The following is a 14,111-nucleotide window of genomic DNA, read 5'->3' as shown; positions in this document are numbered from 1 at the left end:
TCTGCGCCACCAATTCCTCTCTCTTATTCCGGATACCCCTGGCATTAGTATATAGCATATAAATGGCATTGTTTCTATACCCAATATTAACATTTCTAACCCAATTAACATCCTAAAGAAGAAATTTGAAATCCTCTAATTTCATAGTACTATAAGACAATTGCAATTACATCAAGATCGCATGACTGTAAATTTTTTATTAGTAAACCAAACAGAAGAAGCTGTCAGTACACTAAATCAAGGAAATAATTTTGTTGCTACAGCCTAGGCATCAGTTGAGCATGGATGACATGCCTCCATTTATAGCCAAAGACATTTGTTTGGTTGTAGCTAACATCCTAAAGAAATCAAAATCTCTTAAAAACAATATTTCACAAAAAAAAAAAAAAATATATATATATATATATATATGTACAGTAACAAGAATTGTTATAACCAAAGCAAACAAAGGTAATGCTATGGTGATAATGAATCAAACAGTAACAAAATGAACCATTTTCATTCTATATATAAAATCATAGATCATGATCATACTACTACACAAAAGAATAGTTTATAAATGACTGAAAATAATCATTTCTTGGGTGAAAGAAACTGTTAACAAACTCAAGCCTTTTCATCCATCTAGAACAGGGGTTCCCAACCTTTTTGTTTCCTAGAGCACATTCTAAAATACCGATAGGGCGACGGGCGCCATCTATTTTTTCAAGCAAATTTTTTGAATTCTTTTTTTAAATGAATACATACAAAGTTTACATTATAATCAAATGTTTTATTACTTAAAAGTTTACATTATATAAAAATGTAAATATATATATATATATATATATATATATGTAAGTTAGTGTGATCTTTGGCATTTCATTTCATAGGACAGTGCTTCATAATTAGGAGAATATGATGATATTCCAGTTCTTAAACTGGAATGAACAACTTCGAATGCGCGTCTACTTTACATTGTATGCATTTAATACTCGTCATGTGTCATTAACGCATGCGTCATATAGCATGCCATGAATTGTTGCGTGATTATTTCAAACTATACGGCACATGGTTGAACAGCAGCAGGCACACACAAATTGGTTGACGGGTGCCATGGTGCCTGCGGGCATAGGGTTGGGAACCCCTGATCTAGAATATAACCAGCACCAACACTTTTGCCCAAATATGAATAGTATAAACACTCCTACATACAAACCTATTCAACATTTCGATAAACTACCATCTCCACTTCCCCTCCACAGGTAATTAATTTTTCTTTTTTATAAAAAATTCTGTTTATTTAAATAATATATTAATAACCATATTCTAAAAAGTTATGATAGAATGATTCATTTCAATATTATTTCACTATTTATTAATGCATCATCAACTGAGAGTCGATTTCTTAGAGTCCAATTTCCCACCCTATATCAAAGAGTAGAGAACCAAGCACTTGATACAGCTATTATCAAACCAGTGGTTTGACACTATGTTGATGATGATGTGTTTGCTATTTTTGGCACTCATGGTCTGGACATGTTAGATACATTTCTACTGCATTTAAAAGGCAACATTCTAAAATCTACTTCACAATGGAAAGAAATCTAATAATTGACTGCCTTTCTCAGATACACTAGTCACATGCCTTCCAAATGGTTCATTATCTTTTTCCATTTATAGAGAACCAATGCGTACCAGGAAATATCAGCACAAACAAACAACCACACAATCATCTAACTTAGCAATATTATCATTATCATCATTATTATTATTATTATACCCTCCATTGAGTCAATAGACTCATCATGGGATGTTCGTTCAACTGACAACATATTTATCAATTAGAATCTTAAAATCCTTAACACTCGTTGCATTAACTACACAATCTGGTAATGCATTCCATTCACTGCCAATTCTCCATGTAAAAAATCTACTCCTCACACCCCTCTTCACCACACTTTATACATAACTTCCAGGAATGACCTCTGGAAGTTCTTCCCTTCTCACATTCTACTCTTTTTATAATCCCCTCTGGGTTAATCTGATAAAATCCTCTCACTAACTTAAATGTCTCTATCATATCACCTCTCTTCCTCCTACCAAACTCTGCAATCCACATTTCTTCAACCTCTCTCTCTCCATAGCCAGCATTCCAAAGTCCTGGCATTGTCTTAGTCACTCGTCTCCAGATTCTCTCTAATATCTCCACATCACATCTTAATGGAATGTTCCACAGAATTAGCAGTATCATTGGCATGCCTGTTTAATAAGAGTGTTATAACAGTACAGTTTCCGAAGGAGTGGAAAGTTAAAATTGTTCTATTGCATAAAGGTGGTGATAAGGCTGTGGCTTCATATTATGTTTGGAGTTGTGATGAAGGTACTGGAGAGATTGCTGAGAAGAAGATACAGAAATGGGTTGAGAGCAGCAGTATTCTCTGTGATTATCAGCATGGGTTTGTTAAAGGGTCATGCTTTACTAACTTATGTATTATAACAAGATGACAAATACCTTCGACAGGAGAGATGCATATACAGTGGTGTACTTGGATTTTGCAAAAGCTTTTGATAGACTGCCAGATAGACCACAGTGAGATCTAACAGGTGTGAATGCTATTCCCAAAATCAAATGGCAGGGGGAAGAATTACTGCATTTCATTGCAAAAACAAACAAACAATTTTTTTATGGAATCAACAGCTCCTCTTAAGAAACAGCCTACATTTTAAATAAATATTATCATCATTAAATTCCTGACATGTACTCTAAGCATGTGTACAAGATATCATAATAGTACATGAAAAAGTTACATCACCCTATCCAGTGGTGAGCTATAAGAAGCTCGCGGGGGCTCATGTGAGCCCTTTGTTAAATTTTTCTCAAATTTGCGAGCCCCTTGTTCTTGTTTACTTTTTTATTTTTTCAAAAAAAAAAAAAAGCATAATTTTTTTAAATATATTAAGCAACAAACTCATATGGTAACCTAACAAAAATTAGTCTATTCAGCAGTGTATAGATTATTTTGAATTATTGTTTCAACTCCTCTATAACGAATGCGCCCAAATTTGAAAATAAAATAAGCGCATGCGCTATGTTTAGATAATATTTATTTATTATTTATAGATTGTTTGTCATGAAAACTTCTATCGCAAACAAAACAAATTTATTTTATAAAAAATGCAGACTTTTGCATATGTGCGATTATAAAAGATTTTATTGTTATTATTCTTTCTTTTAAGGTTACACGGTGATCAGCATTCATATTTATGAATTTAGGGACACAAAAACACGTGTTGAAAAGATTATTTTACTGATTAATAATAACTTGATGTTTCAACCCCTGTATTGAGGTCATCATCAGAAGGATACATGTGTATCCTTGTGTATACCTGTTGCACCCTATACAGGTAAATTACATCTACATTGTTAACTAATCTTTTTTCTTAGCCTGCCCTCTAGTGATAAAAAAAAGTGATAACCAGGGAATTATTATTATTTTTAATTTTTATTATTTTTTTTTATCACTAGAGGGCAGGCTAAGAAAAAAGATTAGTTAACAACATAGATGTAATTTACCTGTATAGAGTGCAACGACATGTAGCTTGGTTCGTATACACATGTATCCTTCTGATGATGACCTCAAACAGGGGTCAAAACGTCAAGTTATTATTTCATTATTAATCAGTAAAATAATCTTTTCAATACATGTGTTTTGTGTCCCTAAATTCATAAATATGAATTATTCTTATTATATTTTGATAGTTAAAAAATGTTTTTCTTATGTAAGATAAATTAATACAGATGATTGTATGCAAATATTTCATGTTTAGACCATGAAACATTTGTTTAAAAATGATAGCCTTTACAGGTTGATTGTCCCCTCATACCCTTTCATTGGCATTTGTACATAAGCTGTATTAATAGAAGTTTTTGTGTGAAATACAGCTTTTTTTTTTTTGCTCGATGATGCGAGCCCTTTGTTAAAATTTCCATAGCTCACCACTGCTCCTATCCATAATTTTTTCCTAAAATAATCCATTATCAGTCAAGTCTCCAATATTAGTAGATCTTATATTTCTGTCTTCTATGGCAGTTTTTAATGTATCAATCCACCTAGATCTTGGTCTTCCTGTAAGTCTTTTACCTGCCATTCTAGAATTTGTTTTGCTAAATTTTACTCGCCCATTTTTGTTTAAGTGACCATATCACCTGAAATTAGCTCAGACCTTTCAGAATGTAAACAATGTCAAGATCTTTCCTGATATCCTCATTTTATAATATGATACTCCAATGATGCCATGTGTTCATTCCCTTAATCTTTTTCATATCTGTGGTCTCTAATCTTTGATCAAGGGTTTTACTGAAGGAGGGGGGAGGGTACTGCTGATGATAGCCAGGGAATTATGTCTGTGCAAGGTTGAGATACAAGGAGAAAAAGTGGCACTGGTTTTGAAGCAGTGTGGTTGATAGAATGAGATATTTGGACACTTAGAGAATGATTATCAACGATTTCAATTATGACAGTATTGATTAGGAAATAAGGAGAATAAATTTCTTTAGTTTTGAAGTGAAAACAACCTTAGGCAATGTATAGTAGAGGCCACACAAGGAGTAAGAGCCTTAGATCTGGTTATATATTACAGCAGATGTGATTGTGAATGGAGTGTCCAGTCTTTCTCCAGTTGGTAAATGACTATGAGTAATCATCTGGGCTGTAGCCAATCTTATGAGAACTTCTGTGAAAAAGGGATATATGGAACTTAAGTTGAGTAGCAAAAGTGCAGTATAAGAAGAAATTTGCCAATCTAACTAAGAAAAATCTTAATGAGTTCTTTTTATATGAGGCAAGTAGAAATAAAAATTACTATGGGAGGACAATGCTAGTTGATGACTACAGGCAGACTGATAGCCAATGTACAGGATATTGAAGTATTCAATGATCAGTTTATCAGTGTATTTTATCTTTGTGAAGGCAACATCAGAAGAAGCTACAACAGTATAGAGAATATGGTGGAAGAGAATCCGATGGTGAATGAGCAGAAAGTATATGAAGAATTAAGTAAACTTAATGTTAATAAGGAAATAGAATTTGACAGTATATCACATGTCTTCAGGAAATGTCCTATGGAATTAATGGCACCTTTGGCACAACTGTTTAACACAAGTCTTGCAACAGTGCTAGTTTCAAATGAATGAAAGATGAGAAAAATCATTCGACTTCACAAAGGGGAGGGGGATAAGATTGATACTGCAAATTATAGGCCAATCTATGTGTCTTGGGTTGTTGTGGTGTCAGAGAAGTTGGTGAGATAATAATGGTATTTTTTATGATGGTCAGCATAGGTTGGTTAGGGGGAGGAAAGGTCTGTTTTTTCATGTTTCAGCAATCTGCTTATGTATTACAACAAGGTGACAAATTTATTCGATAAAGGAAGTGCATATACAGAGGTGTACTTGGATTTTTTCAAAGCCTTTTGATAGATTGCCACATGCACAAGCTAGTAGTTAAACTGAAACAGATAGGATTAAATAACAGACTAGTAAGATGGATAGAAAATGGATGCTGGGCAGATATCAACAGGTTGTGTGTGTAGAGGAGTGGTATCTCAAAAGAGGAAAGTTACTAATAGTGTGCCACTGTTTGCCGATGATGAAAAGTTGGGAAAGGCTATGAGAAGTAAGTGGGAAAATGATTGGAGCTTTCAGTTTGATGTTGCAAAGTGCAAGTTCTTGAAATCTGGTAGGGAAGCTTGGGATGCAGAGTAATAGAAATTTTATAGGAGGTGGAAGAAATTAGTGTTCTGGGAATGATGGTGGACAGAGACTTGATGATTAGGGATCACATTGCTAAAACTGTAAGAACATCTTAATGGATTATGGCAATAATAAGTAGGACACTGACATGCAGAAGCATAGAAGTTATAGTTCTCTCTTATAAGGCTTTAATCAGGCTGCATATGGATTACTGCACAGATTTGTTCACCTGGTTTTCAGGGAGATGAGGATGCACTGGAGAATGTCTAGAGATGGTTTACTAAGTTAGTGTCAGGTCTATGAAATGTCAGATACAAGGAGAGATTGAAGAAATGCAACTTACAGAGCCTTGTGAAGAGGGGATATGATTAAGACATATAAGTTGGTGAGGGATTGTTACCAGATTAATATGGAGGAGATATTTCAAAGGATGTCCCTGTAAGTTGTATAAGAAGGGTGTGAGCAGGGGAGTGAGAAGCAAGTTCTTTGTATGGAGGGTGATTAGTTAGTGGAATGCATTGCCTGAAAGTGTGGTGAGTGCGGAAACTGTGAATGGTTCAAGGCACGCTCAATTATCTTTATGGCATGAGAGAGAGAGTATAGACATCTTGTGATGAATCATTACACTCCATGGAGGTCAGATAATAATAATAGAACTTGAGCTGACCATTGCCATAAACACCTCTCCCTTATTTCTGATACCTCTAGCATTCATGTTCATGAATATCAACATCCCCTTGGATCCACAATTACCCTTCTGTAATGCCATTATAGAAGGCATTTGAATCTAAAATGTGTGATTATGCATTCAGCATTGCATAATCATTTCTGTATACATGCTCATTTATCCCAGATGTGCCCAACACATGCTTGATTGGATCCTCCTAATATCTCCAATTACTCTTGTTTTGCACTTCCCACACTCAGTAAACAACAGTTTCTTGAAACATCTAATGCTAAACCCATTCAAAATGTAGTCCATTAGGCATACATAAATCCCTTTGTCCATCAAATCCACTCCATGCATCTATACATCATCCATGCATCATCAGCGTCGCCGTAGCACGTGGCAGTGAAATTGAGCTGTGCAGAAGAAAGTGATTTTTAATCGGTGAATAGTCCACTTTTTTCCCCGTTTTTCTACGTTTTTGATTGCTAAATTGTTTCTCTGAATACGAGTGTACTTCAGTGGTTGTTTTTTGGAAGTTAGTTGCTGTCACGATATAATATATTTTGGTACCGTCGGAATCAAACGCGTAACAGTGGAAGACAAAACGAAGCTAAGTTACTGTATTTAGTTATATTTAGTACTTAAATGTTCTGATGTTTGTACTTTTTTTTCCTCTTATTTATTAATTGAATAATTATTAAACATTATGCTACTCGGCAGTAAGGAATGATGGTGGATTCAGCAGCAGTCGCAAGTGGCGTAACGCCAAGTCCTCCGCCATTTAAGAACTCAATTATTAGCAATATCATAAGGGACTTTGTGGCATGCAGTACTTGCGGCATGTATGCGTCTCGGGAATTACATATGTGGCTTGTTAAAGAGAGTGGAGAGTGTATGTGCACAAAATGCAGGCAGTTGGAGGAAATAAGTACATTAGATATATCGATATCCGACTTTGTTGCTCCAGGAACGGGGAATGAATGTAGGAAGACAAGTAGTATGATAGGAGAGAATGAGAAAATAATAGTTGATAGTGTGGAAGGTGTGAGTGACTGTGAAAGTTTAGGAGATGGTTTTGTTTGGGAGAGTGAATTTAGATTAAGAGTGACTGACCTGCAGAGGGAGATAGATGAGTTGAAAGAGGAGGTGGAATGTCTTGTGAATGAGAGCAGAAGTATGAAAGATAAGATTAGGAGAATGGAGGAGATAAATGCAAGGCGAATCTGAGTAGGAGAGAGAGAGAGAATTTAGGGAGTATGAGTGAGAGGTATGGGGGTGCTAGAAGAGGAGAGAATGGAAACAGTAGAAGAGAGGGAATGAGAGAGAGGTATGGGAATGCTAGCAGACGAGAGAATGGAAACGGTAGGAGAGAGGGAATGAGAGAGAGGTATGGGAGTGCTAGAAGAGGAGAGAATGGAAACAGTAGAAGAGAGAGGTATGGGAATGTAAGAAGAGGAGAGAATGGAAACAATAGGAGCGAGGGAATGGTAAGAGGTATAATGTATGGCGACTCAATGATCCGTGGTGTTCAAGATAGGATGCGTGAGGAGTGTTTGCCAGGAGGAACAATAGAAAGGGTGGCTATGGCAATTAAGAGAGGAGAAAGGGTGGATGAGATGATTGTGATGGTAGGAACGAATGACTTGAGTGGTAATGTAAGTCGGGCAGCGAGAGATATGAGATTTTTGCTCGAGACTGTACGGAAGAAGACAGAGAGAGGAAAAATAGTGTGCGTGTTGCCTAGGTATGATAATGATGAGCTGAGCAGAAGAGCGGTGATATTGAATGGCATAATAGCGAGAATGTGTGACAAGAGAGGACTGGTATATGTGGATGCTTGGAGTGCGTTTGAGGAAAGAGAGGAATTGTATGCGAGAGACCATTTACATTTGAATGAGGAAGGACGTAGGCATCTAGAGAGATTGCTGTTCTGAACGAGTCAGTGTGTCCCAGGGAGGATGATAGCAGGGGTGGCCTCTTGTGGGAATGGATACTTGGGAGAAAGGAGACAATGTCAGGTAACACTGAGCCCAGTGGAGTCTAGAAGGGATAATGCTGGGTATAGAAACAATGGCATTTATATGCTTTATACTAATGCCAGGAGTATCCAGAGTAAGGGAGAGGAATTGGTGGCGCAGATAGCATCAGCCAGGCCAAAAATTATTGCGATCACTGAGACGTGGTTGACAGAAGGGGATATAACAACAGGAATAGAAGTTGCTGGGTATAGCATTTTTCTTCAGGATAGGAGGGGAAAGCGTGGTGGTGGGGTACTGCTTATGATAAGTGATGACCTATGTCCTCTAAGAGTGGAGAATTTGGAAGGAAGTGAGACAAATGATTTTAAGAGCGTATGGTGTGAGGTAGAGGTAGGCAAGACAGGATATTTAGTGGGGTGCTGCTACAGACCCAGGAACACAGAGGATGGGGACCAGGAGATGTTTAGACAGCTAAGTTTGGCAAGTGCAAGAAGAATGATTGTTATGGGAGATTTTAACTTCAGTAGTATAAATTGGAGAGAGGAAGATGAATGTAGCAATAGGGGAATGGAATTTCTAGAATTCTTGAGGGACAAATGTCTTAGGCAACATGTAACAGAGGGAACAAGAGGTTCAAAAGTTTTGGATTTGGTTATAGCATCAGAAGAATTGATAATAACTGAGTTGACGTCTCTCCCACCAGTTGGAGATAGTGACCATATGGTGTTGACTTGGAAAATGAATAGACATGCAGGAGTATCAAAGAGACAGGAACTTATGTGAAATTATAAGGCAGGTGATTATAATAGTCTTAGACGTCAACTTCGGGAAGTTTCATGAAGGGAGGAATTGGAAGGCCAGGATATCACCAGTGTGTGGGAAATTGTGAAAGAATATTTGTTATCAGCAATGGTAAGTTGTATACCATGAGTGAAGAAGAGGATGCAATTTGGAGTAAAGTGGATGACAAACAATATTAAACAGGAATTACATGCGAAAAAGAGGCTATGGAAGAGATATAAGGAAACAGGTGAAGAGATGCATGAGGAATATAAGACACAGGCCAGAAGAGTGACTAGTGTGGTAAGGAAAGCGAAACTGGAATATGAGAGGAGATTGGCCCTAAGATCCAAAGAAAATCCTAGGGAATTTTTTCAATGTGTGGCACCAGTAGGAGGAGAAATGACTGTGGAAGAATGATATTGTGGGATAAAAATGGGAATAGCGTGGCTGATGCAGAGGACATAGTGGAATTGTTCAATGAACACTTTATTGGAGTATTTCATCCTAGAGGAGTCAGTTTTAATGCTAGAGGGATAGGACTAGTTCGAGGTCTGGAGGTACAGGAGGAGAGTGTGTTTCAGATACTGAGTACTCTGAATGTCAGTCAAGCTGTGGAACTGGATGGTATTTCACCACGAGTTTTGAGAGAATGTGCTAGGGAATTGACAGTGCCTTTAACGTGGCTTTTCAATGAAAGTCTGGCTTTGGCAAAGGTGCCCTGGGAATGGAAGGAAGGTAAGATAGTGCCATTGCATAAGGGTGGTAACAGACTGGAAGTGTCTAATTATAGGCCCGTCTGTGTGTCATCAGTAGTTGTTAAGATCTTGGAGAAAGTAGTGAGGGACCGTATACAGCATTGGGCAGATGAGGGTAATGTTATCTGTGAGAATCAACATGGATTTGTGAAAGGACGCTCTTGTTTTAGCAATATGCTGGCCTTTTATAATAAAGTTACAAGAACATTAGATGAGGGAAAGGCATATACTGCAATTTTCTTAGACTTGGCGAAGGCATTTGACAGGGTGCCACATGATAAGCTGATATTTAAGTTGCAGCATGGGTCTGGATGTCAGATTGGTCAACTGGATTCAGGATTGGCTGTCTGACAGGTATCAGAGAGTTGTGTATGGTGGAGCAGTTTCCAGGAGGCAGAGGGTTACAAGTGGGGTCCCACAGGGCTCAGTACTAGGACCTATATTGTTTAACCTTTATATCAATGACATAGCCAGTGAATTGCAGGGGGATATTCGGTTGTTTGCAGATGATGCGAAGCTGGGAAGGATTATTAGTAATAGTGCAGATGTGGTAGCCCTGCAAGAGGATTTAAATAAGCTAGATAGATGGGAAAATGAATCGGTTTAATGCAGCATGGGATGCTGCATACTCTATGGGAGGAGTTATATTGGAGGAAGTAGGGGAGACAAGAGATCTGGGGTTGATGATTGATAGAAACCTGAAGTTTAGGGGACATATTGCAAAGGTGGCGAAGGTAACACAGAGGATTGCTGCTATTATGAGAAGGACAGTGACCTGCAGAGATAAGAGGGTTATCATTCCGTTGTATAAGTCTCTGATCAGACCACACTTGGACTATTGTTCTCAGATTTGGTCCCCAGGATTTGAAGGGGATAAATTAACTGTGGAAAGGATTCAAAGACGGATGATAAAGATGGTTTCAGGACTGTACAAGGATAGTTATGAGGATCGGCTGAGAGAATGTGGACTGCAGAGTTTGGTGGATAGAAGAAGGAGAGGTGATATGATTGAGACTTTTAAACTGTTGAGAGGTGGTTACAGGATTGACACTGGGGAGTTCTTTCGCTTGGTTGATCAGCGGGAAGGAGTGATGACAAGAGGCCATCCCCTGGAAGTTACGAAAGGAAACTGTGAGCAAGAGGGTAAGGAGTGGTTTCTTTGTGTGGAGGGTGGTTGAGCCGTGGAATGCATTGCCTGATGGAGTGGTGAAAGCGAGAACGGTCAGTGAGTTTAAAGAGTGGTATGATAGACTTTGTGTTTCTCAGGGGGGGAGACCTCCCCTCGATGAGTCTTGACAGACTTTATGTCTTAGGAAGGACCTCCCTCGATGAGTCTTTCGACTCCTTGGAGGCCTGAATAATAATAATAATAAACTGAATGCTATCCCTATTGTACAATCTTCTCATTTATTCATTAGCAATCATCGTCCTTTTTCCAAACTCTGTTGTATCATTCCAAGGCAGCAGACTCACATTCTTTATTCCCTTACTTTTCAATTTCAGTTCTTTCAATAACCCTTTCCTATCCTTTCTCATTGCATATTTCTTCCCTTACAAATAATTTGTTCCTGGCAAAACAATTAACTTTTTCACTTCTAGCTTTTGCAAACTAACAGCTATCTTCCATAGCATCCTTGATGTTTACACCTTGGAAACATGTTTTCATAACTTTCTCATTAAATATACCTCTTATCATCAAATCTCCATACAATACATTCTTCTTATTTTCAGTTTCTCATACCTTCATACTTTCATGCATTCACTTTTGCTTTCATTCTCCCACATGTTGTACCACAATTATTTCTCTGATCACTCTAGCTCCCATTTTGTCTTGTAAAAGACACTGCATAAGTGTGCTATTTCACTCCTTATTCTTGCCTCATTATCAACATTATGTTTAGCCATTTCTTCATGCTCTCATTCATATTTTGTGCACTAGCTTAGACCAAATCCACATTCTTCAGAACACTTTGACTATCTTTTTTTACATCATTAATATTCATGACTTCATTTTTACAATACTACATAACTTGCATTTTGTTGCACTCACAAATGAAATATTCATGATACTGTCCTTACAATTTTAGCCATGTGTCCCCTAAATTGTAGGCCATTATCCATCATCGTCCCCAAATCTCTTAATCCTTCTACGTCCCCAAATCTCTTAATCCTTCTACGTCCTCTAATATATCCCTACCAAATCTATACTCTGCATTCCATCTTTATTTTTTTTTCCTTCTGAATTTTAAAACTTTATGCTTTGCAACATTGAGCTGGCAAACCCTCATTCCCATGGAATGGAATGAAAATCTTCTGGCGAACAATATAATAATGTAATAATACACACATATAATTTACCAAAAATCTTATAAACAGTCATTTTTAGATCAAATTAATACATGTTAACCTCTCTCTCTCTCTGTAGATGGTGCCAAAACAACAGATGTCAGCAACTGGAATTTTAATTACAATTTTAACTGTTCTCACTTAATATTAACTAATTGTTGCTATTTGTGTACCGATAAACTTTGGTATGAAGATCCTGGGTAGAAAACTAGCAACTACATAATGCTGAAAAAAAAAAATGTTTACTTAAGCCAAAATGAAGCCTAAAATTTCTGATCTGGGATCAATTAAGTATATCTTTTATATCTTTATGATTTGTATGATAAACATCACAATTTTGTTGTGAATCAAAACTGTTATTAAAAAAAAATCATGTATCTGCCTATCTATTTGCATAAGTTGTACTTTTCTTATGCACAGTATAATTTTTTTTAATATTAAAAATGTTCAAGGACTTTTACTTTATATTAAGCACTCTATAAAATTATATGTTACAGATTTCAAAACTATATAATATGATTCAAAATATACAATTCACATTAACAAATAAATCTGGAAGAAAAAAAAATGGAAACTTACCACAACAACAAAACATATTGGACCAACTAAACTCCATACAACACTCTCATAAATAGACAACCAGCAACTGAAAAAAAAAAAAAAATGCTTACTTAAGCCAAAATGAAGTCTAAAATTTCTGATCTGGGATCAATTAAGTATATCTTTTATATCTTTATGATTTGTATGATAAACATAATAGAATCTACATTACTAAATTCCAAAAACTGTGTACTATAATCATTGAATCATAAGCAGCACATAGTGATATCTGTATATGGTAATTAAAATTTCTACATCATATTTTCATTATGATTATATTCATTTTAAAAATTAGGAAGATAATGATATTTCATAGACAACATAAATGTGTATTAAGGCTTAGGGGTAATAGCTTAAACTCATAATTAGGTTTAATGGAATAAAAATCTTCTGATAAACAATATTTAACTGTAATGACACACACACACACAAATAAATAAATAAAAGAAAAAATAATAATAATAAGTGAATTAGACTAGGAGCCTGAAGTCCTCAGAGAGGTTCCCTCTACACTTAATGGTAGTTAAAGCCTTAGCTGTTGGGTGGGAGGTCTAAGAATTATTAAACTGGACAACACACAATTTGTCTCTGAAATGAAAATAGCAATTCTTCATCATCATCATCAAATTCCTGCCATGTACCCTCAAGGGGTGTACAGGATATGACAGTACTACATGAAAAAATTACATCATTACTAACTTCCTATCTACAATTTTCCTCCAAATCAGTCTGTTACTTGTCAAGACTCCAACATTATCAGATCTTATATTTCTATCGTCTAAGGCACTTTGTACCGTATCAATCCACCTATATCTTGGTCTTCCTCTGGGTCGTTTTCCTGCCAACCTGGCAGAGAACACTTGTTTTGCTAATCTTTCCTCTCCCATTCTTTTTAAGTGACCATACCATCTGAGATTAGCTCTGCTAACGCATTCCTGGATGCTGACAATGTCAAGTTCTTTCCTAATATCCTCATTTTTAATATGATATTGCCATTGATGCCATCTGTTCACGCCTCTAATCTTTCTCAGGACTCTCATATCTCTGGTCTCTAGTCTTTGGTCAAGTGTTTTACTTCTGACCCAGCTCTCAGATCCATAAGTTAAAATTGGTTTGAACACAGTCTTGTATACAGCTAATTTAGTGTTCCGACTAATTTCTTTCTTATTCCATATGAATTTATTCAATTGACTTCCCACGATACCAGCTTTGCTGATTCTGTTGTCTATTTCTATATTTAGTTT

General features: G+C 36.5%; 1 protein-coding gene across 1 annotated transcript in view; it reads right to left on the bottom strand.

The window, feature by feature from the left end:
- Window positions 1-14,111, bottom strand: part of stan (Protocadherin-like wing polarity protein stan) — a 777,611-nt gene that overhangs the window by 21,233 nt on the left and 742,267 nt on the right. Inside the window, exon 29 of the mRNA XM_090397383.1 lies at window positions 12,847-12,913. Coding sequence (XP_090253509.1) covers window positions 12,847-12,913 — 67 coding nt within the window. The remainder of the gene's footprint in view (window positions 1-12,846; window positions 12,914-14,111) is intronic.

Source organism: Typopeltis vanoorti, chromosome 1, assembly GCF_054136105.1.
Source record: "Typopeltis vanoorti isolate ZY-2024b chromosome 1, IOZ_Tvanoo_1.0, whole genome shotgun sequence".
NCBI lineage: Eukaryota > Metazoa > Arthropoda > Arachnida > Uropygi > Thelyphonidae > Typopeltis > Typopeltis vanoorti.
This window is presented reverse-complemented; position numbering and strand designations above follow the sequence as displayed.